The 19,695-nt window shown below is 38.0% G+C and overlaps 1 protein-coding gene across 1 annotated transcript in view; it reads right to left on the minus strand.

Annotated features, from left to right (window-relative positions):
* Positions 1-5,896: 5,896 nt before the first annotated feature.
* LOC105298820 (coiled-coil domain-containing protein 6) overlaps positions 5,897-19,695 on the minus strand; it is a 47,108-nt gene continuing 33,309 nt past the window's right edge. Inside the window, exon 2 of the mRNA XM_011370245.2 lies at positions 5,897-6,112. Coding sequence (XP_011368547.2) covers positions 5,912-6,112 — 201 coding nt within the window. The 3' untranslated portion in view covers positions 5,897-5,911. The remainder of the gene's footprint in view (positions 6,113-19,695) is intronic.

Raw genomic sequence — 19,695 nt, forward strand, 5'->3', positions numbered from 1 at the left:
ATTTTAATAGTAGAAACCTGTGGCCTCAACTGATGGTTATCTGCCTCCAGAAACTGCATTCTCTTCTGCCAGACACCATCTAATCTGGTTCTATCTAACCCAAAACCAAAGTTTCATGTTTTCTGGTTCACCCAGATGATGTAAAACTGAAATGCTCTTATAGCCTGAAGGTGTAGCTCTTTATCATGCCATCTTAAAGCAGGGGTGATTTCTCATTGTCTCCACTTTTGGCCAGACCTGAGATTTGATTTCTATAACCCCAGCTCCATACAATCACCAAAACCACAACTCAGTTTCTCAGCTGTTTCTTAACGAAGAGCAAATGCTCTCAGGACAAAAGGCTGGGGTCTTCTCTCAAGTCCCATGTTCTCCTGACTCTCAGCCCAATAGTTCTTTACTATCTTGTTAGTTTTTTAATGCTTTTAATAAAAATGTAAAAGTATTTTATTAAGCTTTCATTCATGCTCAGTGAATCTAATCTGTCATTTTCTAGAGAAGACAGCACATATATAACTTCTGCAAGGGAGGAAAAGGTCTTTCCAGAAAATTCATTATTATTTAAATGTTATTTCCTTGTCAGCATTCTCAACACAGGGACTAGAATCACACCCTCACTTCTGAGCGAATCCAGTACAATATGAGGCTTCCCATGCACTCAGCACACCTAAAGGGCTAAGTAAGGTTAAGTTTCCTAGATTTCCAATAGCATGATGCTACTTAAAAGTATTAACACCTTTAAAGAAGTATGGTTAGGAAGAAGGTTAAAAAAAGATGCTCCACAAATAAGTAGCCCTTTAGGCTCTGGAGCTAGCCTACTGCACTGAAAATTCATTTTGTTAAAACTAGCAGTTTCCTCTTCTAAGGTATAGAGAATGTTTCACCCAAAGAAAGAATTCATTCTAAGTTGAGATATTATTGTAAATTAAAAGACTCATCATTCTTATCTAGTTTATGAATAAAGAGGAGGGCGAAGATAGCAAGTTATAACTCTGTATTTTAAGGTAATTACTGACATCGCTGACTGTAGTTCATAGTTTAAAAATAAAAAAGAACCTACCCCCAAAATGCAAAACAATGCAACATTAGTAACTGCAAAGTTTTACAAGCATTTAAAAAGCATTTCCAGAAATAGCTATCTTTCAATAACCAAGATTCACCTTTTCAACTCAACATAAAATGTTCACCCCTACTCTGGTGAATAAAGCAACCTCTCATCCTAGCTTCATCTAATTATTTTTATTTTCCCTTTTACTGTTAATTTCTCTCTACTTGCATTTTCTTACATTTTGTCCAAAGTCAGAATGGGAAGCTTCTAAGCCCTTACTCTTGCCCTTAATTTTGGGGAATCTGTGTTGGTACATCAAGTCTAACCACAATGTGAACACACATACACACACTTTGAAAGAAACTCAATGCTTCCTTAAGACTAAAGAACTGCGTCAACATTATACGTTCTAATCATAATGCAAATGATGTTGGACTGAGAGATTTCTGGCATGCTACCAACAGAAAATTTTTGGTTTCTAATTTGGCCTCTGGTGCTTGCAGCATCTAAAATGTCTTAAAAACATCCCGGGGGCTCTCTGCAGATGATGTATCATGAATGCAACGTGTAAGCCTCATGCTCCATGAAAAGAAATGAGAAACAGACAAAGCTGAACATCAGAGAATTTGGAATGAAAAACAACACACACACACACACACACACACACACGCACGCACGCACGCACGCGCATGCACCCCGATGGTTTTGTAAGCTATTAGGTGACAGCAGTTTTTTCTGACCAGCATTAACAGCCCTGAAAAACTAAAAGCCAAGAGGGCCACGCTGGTCTAGCCACTGTAATGAAGAATATATTAAGTCTCTTCTCCCCTGCCATGGGGAGAACCAAGTTTTCATTTGGATGGATGCAATGGCAGTCCTTGAAATTAACAGTTACATACATATTTATCTCCATGACATGTGATTTTACTGCCTGCACAAACAAAATCATTTCATTGCATCTTAATGACCTAGGTAACTAGGAGGGAAAAAAAGGCAGTCTCAGATTCTGGTGTACATGCTTGAGAAGAAGGGTATTGGGAGTCTAGGCTAATTTCTGATACCTGCAGTCATGTCTGCTACCCAGAAAGACAGCCTTTCTGGGGTTTGGGAAGCATACGCTCCAGAAGACTAAATCAATTAAGAAGGTATTGGAAGGAGAAACTACTCTAGAATTGAGGCAAAAAGAGGGAGAAGGCAAATGAATGGCATGCCTTTGTCTAGATGAACAGGCAGATTTGGAAACTTGCTGAAATTCTCCCTCCCAGTTTTATTCCTGTGCTAAGGGAGATGAAAGAATAATGCTGTTGAATGATATCCTTCTGAACTGCTCAGCTATAAATCATTTGGGAGTGGCAGTTTTATCGGTGGTTTTTGCCCACAACTTCCTTCCTTTCCTCTAAATATCATCTTTCAATAGATGCTAGGAAACTTCAAGTACTTTAATTCTAGAAGGCATTCTAATCTTAGGGAGCAAGCTAATAATAAGCCACGCCACTTAGCAAGAGATTCAGAAAACTTATTTTTTAAGTATTTTTAATAATCAATAAGAACGTGCCCCCTATAATTTCAATTATTGCTATAGTGGTATTATCTTCTGAGGACCACATCCAACTTCAAATGTAAATCAAAATTACAATACTATAACCCTATTTATTATTTTAAAGTCTGAAATTTGAAAGATGGATTAGATTGAAATGAATCAGAAATGTATGTAATACCCAGTACTCTTTTTATCTCAATTCTGCTCCAGGGTTTTAATAAAAGGAAGTATGCGCTGACTTTTGACAGTGGCATTGGTTGAGAAGAGTGTAAGCGACAATTATATTTCGTTTCTCAAAGAGTGGGAATTTAGCAAGTATGATTCTAATACAATATCGTTGTCTACATGTGTTATACCGCATTAGACTTTTTATTTAATAAACATGTTTCATATCAAATTCTGATGAAGAGTTTGCTCACAAACCATTTGTTGTAAATTTTAATTACAAATTACGATTAAACTACCTCTCTTCAATGCATTTCAGGGCAGAATTAAGTTCTGATGCAGGCTTATGCTGAACTTACCAGAAGTGTAAGAAGGATCTTTACAGGACAATTTCTAACTAGTCAGATAACTAATCCCACAGTCTGAGCTGAGGACACAGGTTTCTCAGACAAGAGTTTTTATAAACTGAAGACATAATTTTGTATCTATCTATTAGACAGACACAAAAGCAAGGGAGAAAAGCTGCACGGGGTGTGTGTGTGTTGTGTGCGCACACGCGCGCATTAACATATATGGAGGAATTTAAACTATCTCTCAAGCTTGACCTTCTAAAAGGGCAAAGGGATTTCCTCTCTACACCTAAAGAAGCTTGATTCAGTTTTTAAAGTATTAGATACCAGTTCAGTCATAGCAGACTGGAAGGGAGGTGTCTCCTCCATAGCAATAATCTCGGTTTGTTCTCAGGCCCAAAGAATTCCTTTGAAATGCACATAAAAGCAATGTTCAATCACTATGAGAGACAACAGCCAAAGCATAATGACAAAACCAAAACTGTGCTATAAATAGCCTCTCAGTGGCCTTTGGGTGAAAAATGCTAAATACTTTCATGGTGAACAAGGTCAATTCATTCATTTGTCTATTAGTGGCACCTGCAGTACCATTTCTCTTAGCAGGCTTTTCATAACAAAGCTCTATCCAGAAGCAAATGTCTTAGAGAGCCGTATTAAAGTAATTACACAGTTGGAAAAGTCTATTGGTACCAATTACCCTAAAAACCTTCCAGATGGAGAGCAGTTCTTCCACACTGGGTGGCAGAAAATGTGAGCCTTCAACAAAGAACTCGCTGAAACCCTTAAGGAAATATATACTGGGAAGCCTGGAGGATGGATAACGCAGGCCCGCAGGCCCACAGCTCTTCCATCCTCGGCTATCTGAGGTCTTTCCAACTGGCTAACAATAGAAGAGAGCTTCTAGGGTTATTTACCACCTGATGTTTACAGTGAGATATCACCTACCATGACACAGAACAGACATAGCTCTTTAGAAAGATCCAATGCCCCTCAAAAAATTTAATTTTTTAATACATGAATTTTTTTTTCTCCTGACCAAGTAAAACTATTTTTTTAGATATAAGAATTACGAAAGAAAATCACTATATTTCTCCAGGTTATAGCTGTATAGGATGCTCAGAGCTTAAATTTTAAGTCCAAACTTTCTTATGCCAAGTATATTACTATAACTAACTTCCTTTTCTTTTGTACATGGCTCTTATGTTTTCAGTCATATTTAGTATCTTAAATGTCCTTGGAAAGTAGGTGGGTGGTGATGGTCAGAGAATGAGAGGCTGATTATCAACTACACACTACAGAAGTACTCACAACGAAGATGAGTCTTTTAGAGAAAAGGAATGTGATTGGCTAGGTTCTGACTGCTTTATAATGTACTTTGGTCAAAGACTCCAAATACAAACAACCACGAGCGCTGAAAATAAAAAAGGTTTCTTACAGTGTTAAAAATAAGGATACCTGATCACACATCAAAGACAGAAAAACAAACCATAATTGCATCTTCATAGATCTAGAAGCAATGTGCATCTCATAGTTCTAGAAGCAACATGAGGAATAAGTCGTCTAATGCTGCCAAGGTGAGATATAGTCAAAGGCCAAACTTCTCCATCATTTTTTCTCAAAATCGGAATGCACATGAACAAAAACGTGTCCGTGCAATAATTCTGTCATAAAACTCTGCTAGACGCTAATGCCTGGGAACCTCTATTCTTCACATTTCAACAACTGCCATATAAATCAAATTTTGTGCAAGACTGTCATGGTATCTTCAGTAATCAGATAGAAAAATGAGAATAAAAGAAGATGGAGTTAACAGTTGCTCGGACCACTGTATGGTCTTAACGCTAAAGTTTGTATACTAAAGCTTCTGGTCTTTTATAGAATAATCTATGGCATGGATGCTAAGAAAAAAACTTAGGAAGTTTTTTAAAAGCCTCAAATATCCTTTTATTATAACCTCACTAAAATACATATGCCAACCAAGTTAATGAATGAAATTGTTAGTGATGACAGCGAACAGGAAATACAAGGGGGTGTTTCTGCCTTTCAGAGCCATCTGACAAATGTACATATTAATAGTACTTCTAGGATAATTTTATTACCTGTTCACTATTTTGGACAAGCTATGTTAAATAATGAAAGCTCAATATCCTACATACTCTTACGTTCATACTAAGTAATCTCCAAAATGTTTGCACTAAATGAATTTTACTTTTGTACTTTACCAGTAAGCTTTAAGGAAAAAAAAGGGAAGGGAGGAGAGTCTCTGAATTAGAATAATCAAACCTCCCTATATGTTTTGTGAGGTATCTTCTATATACTACTAGTGATTAATGTTAAGTTTTAACAGTTTGATATTTGTTCGGTAACATATTACTTACCTTTGAACATGATTATATATCATTTTAACCACGGAGCACAGGTACTTATTTTTTCCCCCTCTAAAATGGACATTTTACCTTATATCCTCATATTTCAGTGCAGAAGACCCACTTCTGGCTGCCAAAAATGTTTATGTATTCATTATATATTCATCATAAAAGGAGAAAGAAATCTCATACTTGGTGTTAATCCTATATTTCCAAAATACTACATACAGCATTTACTACCATCTGAGGCCTCAGCGTCAGCAATTTCTTGAAATGCTCAGCATATAGACTATCTTGTCTTCCTTAAGCAGGTAAGCTACGGCACCACAATCTTGAGTATACACTGCTGCCATCTTTACCCAGTATTTTTAATCTCCAAAGAACATTAGCTACAACCTCATCAGCAAATGTTTTAAGCAAAGTGCTGTATCAAAGTCATTTTTTCCTAGAGAGGAAAACAGGCAAGGAAGATGAGAGGAGAGAAAAGATAATTTACCTGCATCAATTTTCTGGAGAGCTCATTAGTGAGGAACTCTTCTTCCTTCTCATAATTTACAGCAAGGGTTTCTTTCTCCTTCTGCAAAGCCTGAATTTTCTTGAATAAAGTGTTACTGATGAATTCTTCTTCCTGCTCAGCCCTGGCTTGCTGTTTAAAAAAAATTAAAAGGAAACAAACAAAAAAAAACACATGTTAAGGAAACAGGAAATTTGCTAATTGAAATATAGCTCTTATTTCCAGAGAGAACACCCATTTTAATTAGAGCTCTATTTTTAACTTGAACCAATACACCCCAAAAAGCACAAAACAGAGGAACTCATCAGCAACCATGAACGTGAGTACTGCTATTACTCCAAAGGGCCTCCTTGTACTACGTTCGGTCCCTCTTCTTAAAGGGATAGTTCAAAGAAATTAACAAAGAAAGACTGTTTTGCAGTTTCTAGAAGCAATCCCAAGTCAATAATCAGAATACAAAGCTCCTTCTCATATGGCAAATAAGTTCAATTCTGGGGTATGTGCATCAACTCATAACTCTCCATAAGTCACTACATCTCAAAGGGTTATACAGCAGGTCCTCACATAACGTCACTTTGTTTAATATCGTTTCGTTATAATGCTGATGAGATGCTGTAGGAACTTAACTCTTATTTATATCAATCAGCCTGTGGTAAAATTGGTTTCATTATACATTGTTTGGCTGCAGTTCCAAGAACCTATCTCCAATGTTAAGTGAGGGCTTACTGTAATTAAAATACCTAGGCAACATTTTTTTTACTGGAGCAGAGAAATTCAACTTGCTTAATATTATGTCACCTTTATGATGATACTGGGAGGGTCTGGACATGTCAGTAAAAAGCACTATATGAATTCATTTACACGTTCATTGAGTAGCTACTGGAAGGAAATAAACCAAATGGTTAAAAAGCAGTTGTTGCAAAGTAGTGGGAATCCAGGGGGTGAAGAGTAGGGGTAGATAAGCGGAGTTTCATTTTTTACTTTATTTCTCTACCGGGAAGTTTTTGGAGGTGAGGGCAAGGACAGGCATTACTGAATTTCAAAAAACACTAAAAGGGGGTCAGGCACAATTCAATGCAGATGAAAATGTCTTTTGTAGATCCCTCCCCCTACCTATGTTTTAACAGAATAAACAGAAAAACCAACCACCCTTGAAGGAAATTCATCTTTTCAGAAAGGAATACTTGTTCCAAAGGGACTCAACTCTATTCAAAACACTTTTTAAACCACAACATTTTGATACGTTAATCTCGATTAATGCATTCCTGTTTCAAATGCCAAGTCAAGGGTGGGAGAGCTACTGCCAATTCCAAGCCTCGGGCACCTGTCACTCATAATAACAAGCGAGACAGAGGACAGGAGACTAACGGGCACCTGCATTAAACAATTACCAGGTTTTACTGTAAAAGGTCCATCAACCACTCCCAACTCTGGTGGGTTTAGGTTTCCGTACATATTCACCTACTTCCTAACAGGCACGGTATGCGGGGTGGCGGCAGGTGGTGGTATCCATCCTCCCTTCTCTCCATCACAGTGGCCTGGAGGAAGTTTGCCAGTTCCTGGAACTGCTTTACCAAGCAATTCCACAAAAGAGCGCCACATGTGGTACTCAGACTGAAAAACACAGCTACATAAAAAGTGGAAACTTCAGGAGAAGGTCCAGCACTCTGGTTCTTTAAGAAATCATTTGGGATAGGCCAGGAGAGTTGAGCAATTAAGAATACATCACAGCTAATAAATTTTTATTACCAGCTAAGAGCATCAAGTGAGCATTCCCCTAGGTCTCCAGTGGTTTGCTGTATTTTCGTTAGCACTTCTCAATGTCTTATTCTTTCTACTTCTCAGGGAAATCTGCTGAGGATCGGTGCTTCTCCTCCTCCTTTAAATTAACCTCCACTTGCCTTCAAAATCCATCCTTCATGATCTCATATTAGGGCAATGGAGAGAAATCCAAAGGATTTATTAAAGGCATATTTGACACATATATCTATGCCTGTTATCTGTTCAAGCTACCTGTTTTCTGGTTTTGACTGAAGAAGTCCTGTATAATTTAAATTGATTATTGTAAAATTTACAGAACAAAAGGTAGAGGAACTGTGATGCTTTTGTTGGTGATTCTGCACTTAGAATTCAAAAGAGTGTTTGCCACAAATTAATTTCATTATCAAGTCAGTCTCAATAACTTTTCACAAGTTACCATTCACTATTTTAGACTGGTAAATTTAATCACAAACAGTAAAAGAGAATCAAGACTCACAGGCTCCCCAGACCAGCTTCCCTTTGCACTGGGGCCTAGAAGTGAGAAGTTGAAAATAATAGGCTAGACCCAACAAGTTTATTCATGTAGCTTCTACCCGCCCCCCATTTCATCTAACCATTAAGTTACAACAGAGTTAATGGAAAACAGAACATTAGAAAGTAGATTAGTGGGTGTTAGGAGCGGGGGATGGGGGGGAAAGATAAGGAATGACTGCTCATGAATACAGGGTTTCTTCTTGGGAAGATGAAAATTTCTGGAATTAGTGCTAAGTTCACTCAACCTTGTGGTTATACTAAAAACCAATAAACTGTACACTTTAAAAGGGTGAATTTTTTAGTATATGAGTTACATCTCAATTAAGAAAAAGAACTCTGATAATTAGCAGGGTCAGTATTTCACAGAACACCTGGTTTTCTCTGCAATTCTTTCCAGTGTTCAAAGAAACAACAGATCCAGAATGGAGTCACTATGGTAAAAGCCCCACCAAGACCTAATTCCTAACCAACTGCATCTCAGCCTCTCTCAGGAACTGTATTTTGTTGTATTGTGTTGTGTTGTTGTGTTGTATTTACACTAGAAAAGAAAAGCTTTATTTGAAGGGAAAGTGGGCCTGGGCAAGAGAAGCCTGGTTCAAAAGGGCCAGGAATGGAATTTTAAAACCTATCAGTCTGCACTTTCCTGTCAGGTCTAGTGAGAAAGTATGTATGACAAAACTCGCTGCCTTCAAGAAGGTAACCTTGAAATAATGCATTCTTAACTTCCCTGTCCCACCCTCTTTCTACCTATAAAAACCTTCCATTTCATACAACTCCTTGGAGCATCTTTCTATGTACCAGATGAGTGCTGCCCAATTTATGAATCATTCAATAAAGCCAATTAGATATTTAAATTTACTTGGCTGAATTTTTATTCTTTAACACCAGGGAAAGTAGCAAATTTTTAAAAGATGGAGGCAGGGAGATATTGAAGAGAGCCAGGTCTACTCTAAAAGTACCTTCCAAAGCAAGTTACATGTCACCTGTTGTGAGAGGTTGGAGCCTAAGCAAACATCATTCATTATTCACCACTTTGGAATAGTCACTTATTTCTAGGCAAAGCCCATTAATAGGAAAATGCCACTTTCAGATACATACCATGAATAACATGAGGAATCGTTCTACAGAAGCTGGTTAAAGCCCATCCAATACTGAGTAAGGAGTTGACGGGCCTAACACAGATTTTATTAAAGGCCTTCTACTTAGCTAAGTTTTTGTCACTTCTTAGTTCTCACTGGGGGGTTGCTATTCTGCCTCCCACAACATCTGAACATCCACCAAAAACCCAGCCAACAAGAGAACAAAATTCTCTACCCCCTAAACACAAAGCCCTAGTTTACCCTTTTTCCAATTGGTCACAGATCATTTTAGGAATTAACACATAAATGAGGACAAAAGACAAGATGCTGTATCCTATTAGCCTCAAAGAAAATTGTTTTAAAAGATCGGATAAGGTGTACTGACAACCATGGGTAAATTTAATTACCAGAGTATGAGCCACGCATCACAGAAAGGCAGAAGGTATTCACTTTGATTTTTCCCCGCAGCTTTGTCCCCCACTCTATGTGTATTATTACCTCAATCTTAGTCTTAGTCCTTGCTTTTTCCTCCCCTAACTCCAAAACAGGCCTTTTTAGTTCAGCCGTAAAATGAATTACCTTTGCAATTTATTCCCTACAAAAAAGCCCAAAACGGGCAGACAGTAGCCTAGGAATACAGAAGCAAGCCCCTGATGCCATTTGCAGCTGGTGTCTCAAAACTGGCTATTTTATGAAATTTTATCAGTATTATCAATATATTTCTCTTTTAATCTGAAATGCTTAAAAATCTCAGCATACCTAAACACATTCAAATTCAAAAATAAAACTGTATTTCAAAAGCTACGTAAGTGAATCAAGGTTTACCTATAACTCCATAAACTCTTGAAAAAAAATATGAACAAAAATATTAGGAACTCTTTGAAGGAGGACAAGCCTTTTACTCAGTGTTTTTGCATTTCTGTAGACTGGAAATTGGAAAAATCTGAGGGAAATAAAAAAATCTGTGATTATGTTTTCATGTTCAATGTGGTTCTAGTTGTTATGTTTAGAAATGGAATGAATTTGGTATAATCTTACTTATTATTGTCTGTCATTTTGCCCCTTACCCAGCAGTACTCACTCCATGTCTGCTAATATGAAGACTAGAGCATAAAACATCTTTCCATCATTCTTTCCCCATCCTACCAAAAGAACAAAATTATAAAGGGGGGGACAAAAAAATGAGGAGGGAAGGAGAAATATACCAGCCCTCTGGAAAAAATTAAACACCAAAAAAATTCTTAGAGAAAATTATTTCCTTCTGAGTGACCACTTATTTAGGCAACCATACTGTAAGTGAGCACAATTTTCTGCAGATAAGGAAAACACAGCTCATTCTAACCCACTGCAATTATGAGCAAGGCACAAATTTGATAGGAGATTCCAATGTGATTGTATAGTGCTTCTGTTCTTTATCAGTGGCATTTGGAGAGCAAGGGTTAGTACAGGAAGGAGAATTCAAAGACTCTCAACAATAGCACTCACTGCTAAGGAGAAAATCCAAGTTTCAAAACCAAAATTATGTAGGATGATGCAATTCATGATCTGTCTGGCATAAGAAAAAGGACAGTTTCCAAAGCAAGAAATACAGGCAATATCTATCTGATAGCAGCCATAAGTAAAGGACATAATCAAGGAAGTTCAAGTGACTACCAAGATACCACATTTGCATTTGTTTTGAAAAATTCCTTTTGATTGCTGACTTGTTTTAATAACAAAAAAAAATAATAAACCTAAGATAGTTTAAAGCTTTAATGGGAAAGAATCCAGGCAGACTCTATTTATGATTTTATTTAAATTATTTAAATGTAGGAATATATTTAAATGTGTTATTCTAATTATTTAAATTTACTATTCTGTTGACTAGTCACAGTCCATATTTTGATGATCTTAACATCTCAGTTTGAAATAGCATCTGACACCAAATTGTTACAAGAGCAGGAGCCACCCATGCAACTGAATAAAATCTTGTTCTTTCTCCACTATTATCTATTAGGTGCACCAGTGCACTATTGATTGTTCTAGGAGATGCTCAGAGTTCAGCAGAATTCATAACTGATTGGTGGCAGCTTTCATAGGATTAGCTCAAATATCGGTCATACCAATGGGTTTAGCATTGTCTTAATATTTAAGTGTCAGCATTGAAGGGGTACGTGGCAGGTGATGCATTTGTTCTATTAGAAGAACGAGGAGATGATTTCAATTACATGCTTAAGAATTACAATTCTCTATTTAGTTGGTGGAAGCACTAGGTTATTTTGTGCTTCCTCTACAGATTACAGACTATTTTACAGTAAAAGCAATTACTGTCAATAAGTGAAAGCACTTATATTATTCTATTCCATTCCAGTATTGCCACCAAATCAATAACTACACAGGGATCAGAGCGGAATCATGATTAGCTCTCGCAACTGCTACTCCCCCCCAGAAACTATACATACCTAGGTGTTGTTACAGGACTGCAGGGCAAGAGAGAAAACAGCAACAAAGTGTGACTTTCAGGATAAGGAGAACTCAGACAATCTTCATGTTAAAAAGGACCCTAATGGTTACCAAGTTTTACTGACAAACCAGCTTTAGTGTAAGACCTCACCACTGATCTACAATAGACCAACACATACCCCTCTATGCGTGTCCTATTACACATGACTAGAACACAACTCTGCATACGTGCCTCACACCACATGAATTCAACACCATCCAAACTGGTCCACACCCAATTCAAAAAGATGAGTCCACTGGTCACTTGCTTGGATACTTAGTGTCCAAACTAAACTTAGACATTTAGAGTCCATACTAAGCAAATCTGAAGGGACAGGAAGTAGATTAGTGGTTGACTGGGGCTGAAGGTAGGGGGAAAATAAGTGACCACTAAAGGGTAAGGGGTTTCTTTTCGGGGTAATGAAAATGTCCTGCAATTAAATAGCGGTGAAGGTGGCCTAACTTTACTAAAAACTACCGAATTGTACATTTTACAAGAGTGAATGGTATGGTATGCAAATTAGATCTCAATTTACAAAGACGGGGAGGGCCTAAGCCACTCTGGGAGAAACAGCAAACCTTCCAGTTCCCAGGGCCCAAGCAGAGCCCCTGCCTGTTTCAGGAGGAGAGGAGGAAGCAAAACCAGTCTGCATGTGGAGGAGAGGAAACCTCCTGCCTCCAGGAAAAAGGCAGGAAACCCACAGCAGACTCGAGACAGAGATTGGCCACAGAGCAGGAATGCTGAGAAGACCATATCTCCATGGCCCAGGCACACAAACCTACCTGTGACTAAACCACAGAAACTGAGAACCACTCCCCCTTCCTCTACGATGAGCCCAGTGATGAGAAACAACCAGCAGTGGTCTAATGCTGAAGGTCAAGGGTGTGAAGATTAGACTGTAGCCCAGGCACTCAGACACTGCTGAAAGCTGAGAAGGTAGAGCTAGAACACTGAGGAAAGTAGGGTATACCAGGCCCCACTTTAAGTAATATAAAGTAATAGCAGCCCACCACAAGAGAAACTTAAAACTTGTGGTATGATGACAGAAATAAAACCAACAACAAAACTCAAACCTAGCTCGACTACTGATTAGATTGACTCAATTCCATACTAATGACCTAGAAGAAAAAGGGACATGCTCATTTCTGGGCAAAAATACTATTTATTTCAGTCTTCTACATGAAATATCTGTGGTCAATAAAAAAAATTACAAAAAACACAAAAATAAGTGAACAGAAAAATCTATTCAAGAGACGGCTATCAAAAGATTAGACTCAGAGATGACATGGTTGTAAGAATTATCATATCATTATTTTAAAATAATTATGAATAAAATGTTAAAGATTTCATGGAAAAGATGAACATGCATGAATATGTGGGGAATTTCAGTAGAGATGGAAACCAGATGACCTAAGTGGAAATGATGGAAATAAAAAAACAAAACAAAACATGATATTAGAGACGAAAAATCCTTTCGATGGGATAAGTAGACTTGGTGTGGCTTAGGGAAGACTCAATAAATAGAAAAATAAGTCAATAATAATTACCCAAACTGAAATAAAAATTGGAAAAAAAAAAGAAAGAGTGGGAAGAACAGACAGACAGATAGAACATCAGTGGAACAATATCAAATGGTAGTGTAACTAGAATTCTAGAAGAGAAAGATAACAAGACAGAAGAGTTACTTAAAAGGAGTAAAGGATTTCCAAAATTAATAAAAAACAAATAAAAAATCCAAGAAGCTCAGAGAACCCCAATCAAAACAACGGAAAACAGATACATGCCTGTAAAAATGATAATTAAACTCTTGAAAAATCAAAGAGAAAAAGGAAATCTTGAAGGCAGCCTGAGAAGAGACAGCACTAACAGTGAAAAGGCGGCCCTCAAACTGAAGGAAACTTATGAAACACATAACAAACCAATGAATAGTATCCAGAATAGATAAATAAGTACTATCAAGAAATATAATATCCAATAGAAAACATAAGCAGGAACTTTAGAAAAATGAAGATTTGAATGGCAATTTAAAAAATTTCATAATCAACCTCTAATAACCAAGAAGGTATAAATTAAGTTCATCATTTAAGAACACCATTTTCTACACCGTGAGCAGGAAAAATTAAGACATTTGATAATGCAAAGCATTAATGAGGATGTGGATCAGTGAGAATTCTCATAATGAAGACAGAAATGTGAATTGGTACAGTATTTTGAAAACTTAAATATTCTTATACTCTACTACAAAACCAATTCTACTGCTAGGTATCGGTCCAAGAGAAACCCAGATGTACAAGGAAACAATTCAAAAATATTCACTGCATTTTTGTTCTTAAATACTGGAAACAGCTTAAATATCTATTCAGAAGAGAAACGATACATTCACACAGAAAACTAAAAAGCAGTGAAATGAAAAGAAGTACAGCTAAACACAATGTGAAGAAATCTAAGAAACATAACATTGAATGGGGAAAAAAGAAACTACAAAAAATATACATATTTTATTAAACTAAAGAAAACAAGGAGGATAAATGATACAATGTTTAGGGACACATTTCGGGGGAACAGGATAGGAATGAAATTCCTGGGTAGGTGTAATAGTATCAGTACCATTCTTGTTCTGAAGTTGAGTGGTGAGAATCCAGGAGTTCACTTTGTCATGTTTTATAACTTACATGTGTGGCTAACGCGATCTGTTTATCATTTTTGTTTGAATAAGACACTATACAATAAAAACATTAACGAATGGTTATATATCCATGGTAGTGAAATCATTTTCCCTCTTAGTACTGATACGAGCTACAATGTGGATAAACCGCAAAGACGTTATGCTAAGTGATAGCAACCCAATACAAAAGACCACATATTATATGATTCCATTTATATGAAATGTCTGGAAAAGACAAATGTATAAAGACAGAAAGATTTGTGGTTGCATGAGGCGTGGGGCAGGGGTGAGGGGGCGTGGCAGCAAGTAAGTGGGGAGAGAATGAGTGACAGCTGATGGGCACAAAGCTTCTTTTAGGGTGGTGAAAATGTGTGAGATTATGGTAATGACTGCACAATTCTAAAAACATACTAAAAACCACTGAACTGTATACTTTAGATGGGTGAACTTTATGATATTTAAACTATATATCGATAAAGCTATTTTTAAAAAAGCATTCTTTCTCTAACGAGCATGTTTTATGTTAGTATAAGAAATATCAATGGAATATAAAAAATGTTAAGTGACCTAAGATAGAAACAAAAGAGAAACCGACTTAGACACAAATCTATAACAAAATTACGTAAAATATGAAAAAGCCCTAACTTTACATCACTATAACAATTCACTGACTTGAAAAATAGTCCATCTTTCAAATATCAAGTCTACGATGGTTATAGGCAGACTCCCACCTATTAATGTTCTAAAGTTATAAATGCTCTAATTTACCAGTTGGTTAGGATGGCATTTTCTATTGCAACAACATAAATTGTGGTTAAATTCCCAAAATCCACTTTCAAAAGCTCATTCATGTCATGATTTAAGTAAAAAGAAGTAGCCTGAAGCTGGCTCCTAAGAGAAAAGAGATCCTATACAAGTAAGATAAAGGAAGATTTCCCTCTCCAAGTAGAGAGCCAATTCAAGGCACACTTTTCAAAAGTTTCTTTGGCATTTTCTCATTGTTCCTCTTAGAATTCTTTTTCTCCTATTGTTACACTTACCAGATCAGTAAGTAGTACACTCAAATTGTTCTAAGTCCCTACCCCAAACAAAACTCCCAAACGATCCTTTCCCCAAAATGAATCATGTCCCCAAATCAGCTACTTTCCTTCTCTGTGAGGTGTGAGCACCTGGCAGCCATTTCAGCTGGCAACTGAGAAGAAAGGAATCAGAATGATCTATATTATACTAAAATGTGAGAATTTTTCCTAACCCTGATTTTTATTCTTGAAAGTACAGGTGGGCATAAAGGATCCCTGCCTGAGTATCATTATCCAAAAGAAGTTCATTCTATTAGTTTTCTATTGCTCGGTGGTTCCGTGGCTGGTTTCACCAAGCTCACTCATAAGGCTTGCCATCAGCTGGAGATTCAGCTGAGCTGGACCATCCAAGATCAAGAGGGTAGGAAGTAGACTCAAATAGCCTCCATCTCTTAATGGGAAGAGCAGTAAAACACTGCCTATAATTCTCAATAAACCACACTCAACCAGGATACTTCTCTTTTTTCAAAGCTTCTTCCCCATTTCTGAAGGCACAGATTTCCTAAAATTTCTCAAGGTTTTTCTGCAACTATCAGCATGGGAGAGAAGCAATGTTAGAATATGGTTTGTATTTTAGGTCATGTATAAGTCAGAGGATTACCTGCATTGTTAACGACCGAATTAAGTATACGTATAAGTTTATGTATAAGTCAGAAGCTCTCTTCTTTTTAACCTTACATGATACATTCATACTGCTAAAACTCATTTCCTCTCTTGTTGATAGCATTAGAGAATGTAGAGTCTCACAGTGGAGTAACAATCCTAACAATCCATTTTCCTAATTATCAGCACAGGAACTGGTCCTGCAGTGTGATGATGGGTAATCTCAGATCTACAAACAATACGTAAAAAGATTTCTGTGCCTAACAGTCTTAAACCACATACATTTGTAAGAACAAATGTCACAAACTAGACAGATACAGATCTATGGACAGAAACAAATGGAGAAATGACCATGTCAGTATTCTTTCTGGGAGCCACATCACTGATTAACTTAAATCCATGATCTTCATGCTAATGAAATTACTACCTCCTGGGTATATCTTGACTCAGAAGCCATGGGGTAAGTTACCCATTTCTCTTGAAAGATGTGTTCATAAAACTGCAGTCTCTATCATTTTTCACAAGAAAACCATCAATGCCACACCTTCTATAACTCAACCTACCCCCCAATACCCTGAGATTTCCAAACCTGGTGCTGGGGCAGTGACTGAAGCCTGAAAAATAGGATATAAAATGTCTATAGGTCTATATGCTTGGAAAATGAGGGTTATGACTCAGCTGCTGTCTGTATGGAGAAAAGGAGTCAGACAAACACATTCCGCTCCAAAAAATCAATAGGGGGCGCTGTGGTTAAGTGACCTCTGTGGAACAGGAAGGCAGGCTAAAAAGACTGAGGAATTCACCTCTTTTCTGACTCTTCTGAAAGCCAGAGAAATCATAAAGGCAATTTAAAATGACAAAACAAAACAAAAATTTGATCAAAGAATAAACTCAGTAGCAGTCAATTTCACCTTGGAGGTAAAGCTGGCTGCCAATGAATATTATTCCTGATTGAATACTGGCCATGCACCATTTACCATGTGCCTAACTCGAAGTTTCCATATACCAGGAGCCTTCTATTTCTAAATGCGACCCCACGATTTCTGACATGAGAGGGGTGATGTGTGCAGGAAGCATCCTGCATCTGCTTCCCCCCAATAATAAGTTCCCACCCAGGACAGCTGACAAATGGAAGCAGCAACTACAGTCATTAGATTTCTTAAATTTAATTCAACACATAGGATAGAGAATCTCCTACATGACAAGCACTGTGTGGATATGGCAGGGAATACCACAGACATTGTCCCTGTCCTGGAGGGGTATAAAATCTTCCCAGCAATTAAAGTAAAGTAGCATCATTAATCCATACATTTAGCACTCGGCCTTGGAATGATCCTGACTGCAGAAAATAGCCTGCAGAATCAAGGGGCTTAAAATGAGATTAAGCTACACAAAAGAAAAAGCTAAGTATTTTGTCCACTACTGTAACAGAAGAAATGGCCTGGCACATAGCACTCCAATACCTGCTGAATACTGAGGGGCACAGGTGAATGTGAACACAGAAACTTTCTATTATATACATATATATATATGTGTGTATATATGTGTATATATATATATATTTATAAATGGATATTTAACTCTATGGACTCCATTCCTATAATAAATGATAATGGCAGTCAATGTTTAAGTATTGAATATATTTCTAGCACTGTAGCAGGCTCCTCCACACATTACCTCATTTAATCCGCACACTGGCTGCATACATTTCAGCCCCACATCCTACATGAGACAGGGGCTGAGAAAGATCAAGCAACTTGCCCAAGGATCTAAGCTACTAATTACTGGCCTATAGATCAAACCTAAACCCTAGACTGGCCACAAAGCTCCCAGCCTTCTATGGCCTACCCCACCATTCCAGTAACGACATCTGCCACTGGTCCGAGGATGTAGCATCATGCTCCAAAAGCCAAAATCTACTCACTTGGTCTTAAAATCAACATTACCTGTGCTGTCGCACAATGCCTGAGCATCACAAAGCAGCTCATCTTTGGGAGGGGATACCCTGTAATTTCCTTTTTCAAACAGAGACGTTGGGTGGCTGACAGGTAGTCTTTAAGAACTGCAAAAGCATCACTTTAAGCTACTGCTACCACTGCTGCTGCAAGTATGACATTACATATTTCTTGATGGCTCACACACCATATGTATTGTTCCTGTGTGTTGACAGCAAGCTCTGGTCATTTAGCTCTACGCCACATGTTTTTCTCACTCCTCTTTCAGATAGTGAAGAAAGGTGTATCTGGCAAGGGTAAGGAAAGATATATCAAAGAGACCATGGGGCAGGTCTGCCATAGGAAGACCAGTGAGGATATGGATTCAAGTCTATAGAGAGATTGCAGGATAAGAAAAGTCACTCTCTCTATGTAGCACGTCTAACTGCTACCCTTTGAAAGTCTGCTTACAAGGTTAGCCCTTGGCTGGTAACTGGGAACTTAGATTTGGGAAGAGTTCCCACCATCCTGATAACTGGTACATGCTAAGCAGAGGGTACCTACATGACTAGTCCTCAATGAAAACCCTGAGTGCTGAGACTCTAATGCAGCGGTCCCCAACCTTTTTGGCACGAGGGACCAGTGCTCCTATGAGAATCTAATGCTTGATGATCTCAGGTAGAGCCTGAGGTGGTGATGCTAGCGCTGCGGAGCAGCTGCAAACAGAGATGAAGCTTTGCTTCCTTGCCTGCCGTCGCTCACCTCCTGCTGTGAGGCCCGGTTCCTAATAGACCACGGACTGGTAACAGTCCAGTCCGTGGCCTAGGGGTTGGGAACTCTAATGAACTTCCCTGGTAGACAACATTTCACATGTGTTGTCACAGCTTGTTGCTGGGGGAATTAGGTACATCCTGTGTGACTCCACTGAGAGAGAACTTTTGGAAGCTTATGTCTACCTTCCTGCAGACTCCTCTCCATGCGTCTTTTCTGTGTTGACTTTGCTTTGTAGCCTTTTTCTGTAATAAATCTTAGCTGGGAGTATGACTAGATACTGAGTCCTGTGAGTTCTCCTAGCAAATCAAACTTGGGGGTGGTCTTGGGGACTCTTGACACATCCTATATCTAAAAAGAATGCCCTTTTATCTGTCTTTCAAAAGCCATGGGAGCCACAGAAAAGAGCACGCTTCTGACCTATCGTGCCCTAATGATCTCGGTGTAATGGTACAAACTATAACCCAGAGTCTTGAATTTAAATACAACTTAAGAGGCACTCGAGACCACTTAACCAGAAAAATCTCTCAGATCTCCAAGACCCTTAACCAACCACTTTTTTTACCCAATCCAACCAGAGCTCATAAAGGCACCTCAAACATAACCAACCCCAAACACATCACCTCAAACATAACCAACCCCAAACACATCTCTTGACTAAGGTTTGGTTTTTCTTTCCCTCGCTATGTTGTGCTCATTCAATCCTCAGAAAGCCTCGTTTCAAATGAAATAGAGCCAGAATGTTTCTTTCTATTCTTCTCATTGCTTTTGCTCCAGCCACCATCATCTCCATCAGGCTTACAACAG

This window comes from Pteropus vampyrus, unplaced genomic scaffold, assembly GCF_000151845.1.
Source record: "Pteropus vampyrus isolate Shadow unplaced genomic scaffold, Pvam_2.0 Scaffold165, whole genome shotgun sequence".
Taxonomy (NCBI): Eukaryota; Metazoa; Chordata; class Mammalia; order Chiroptera; family Pteropodidae; genus Pteropus; species Pteropus vampyrus.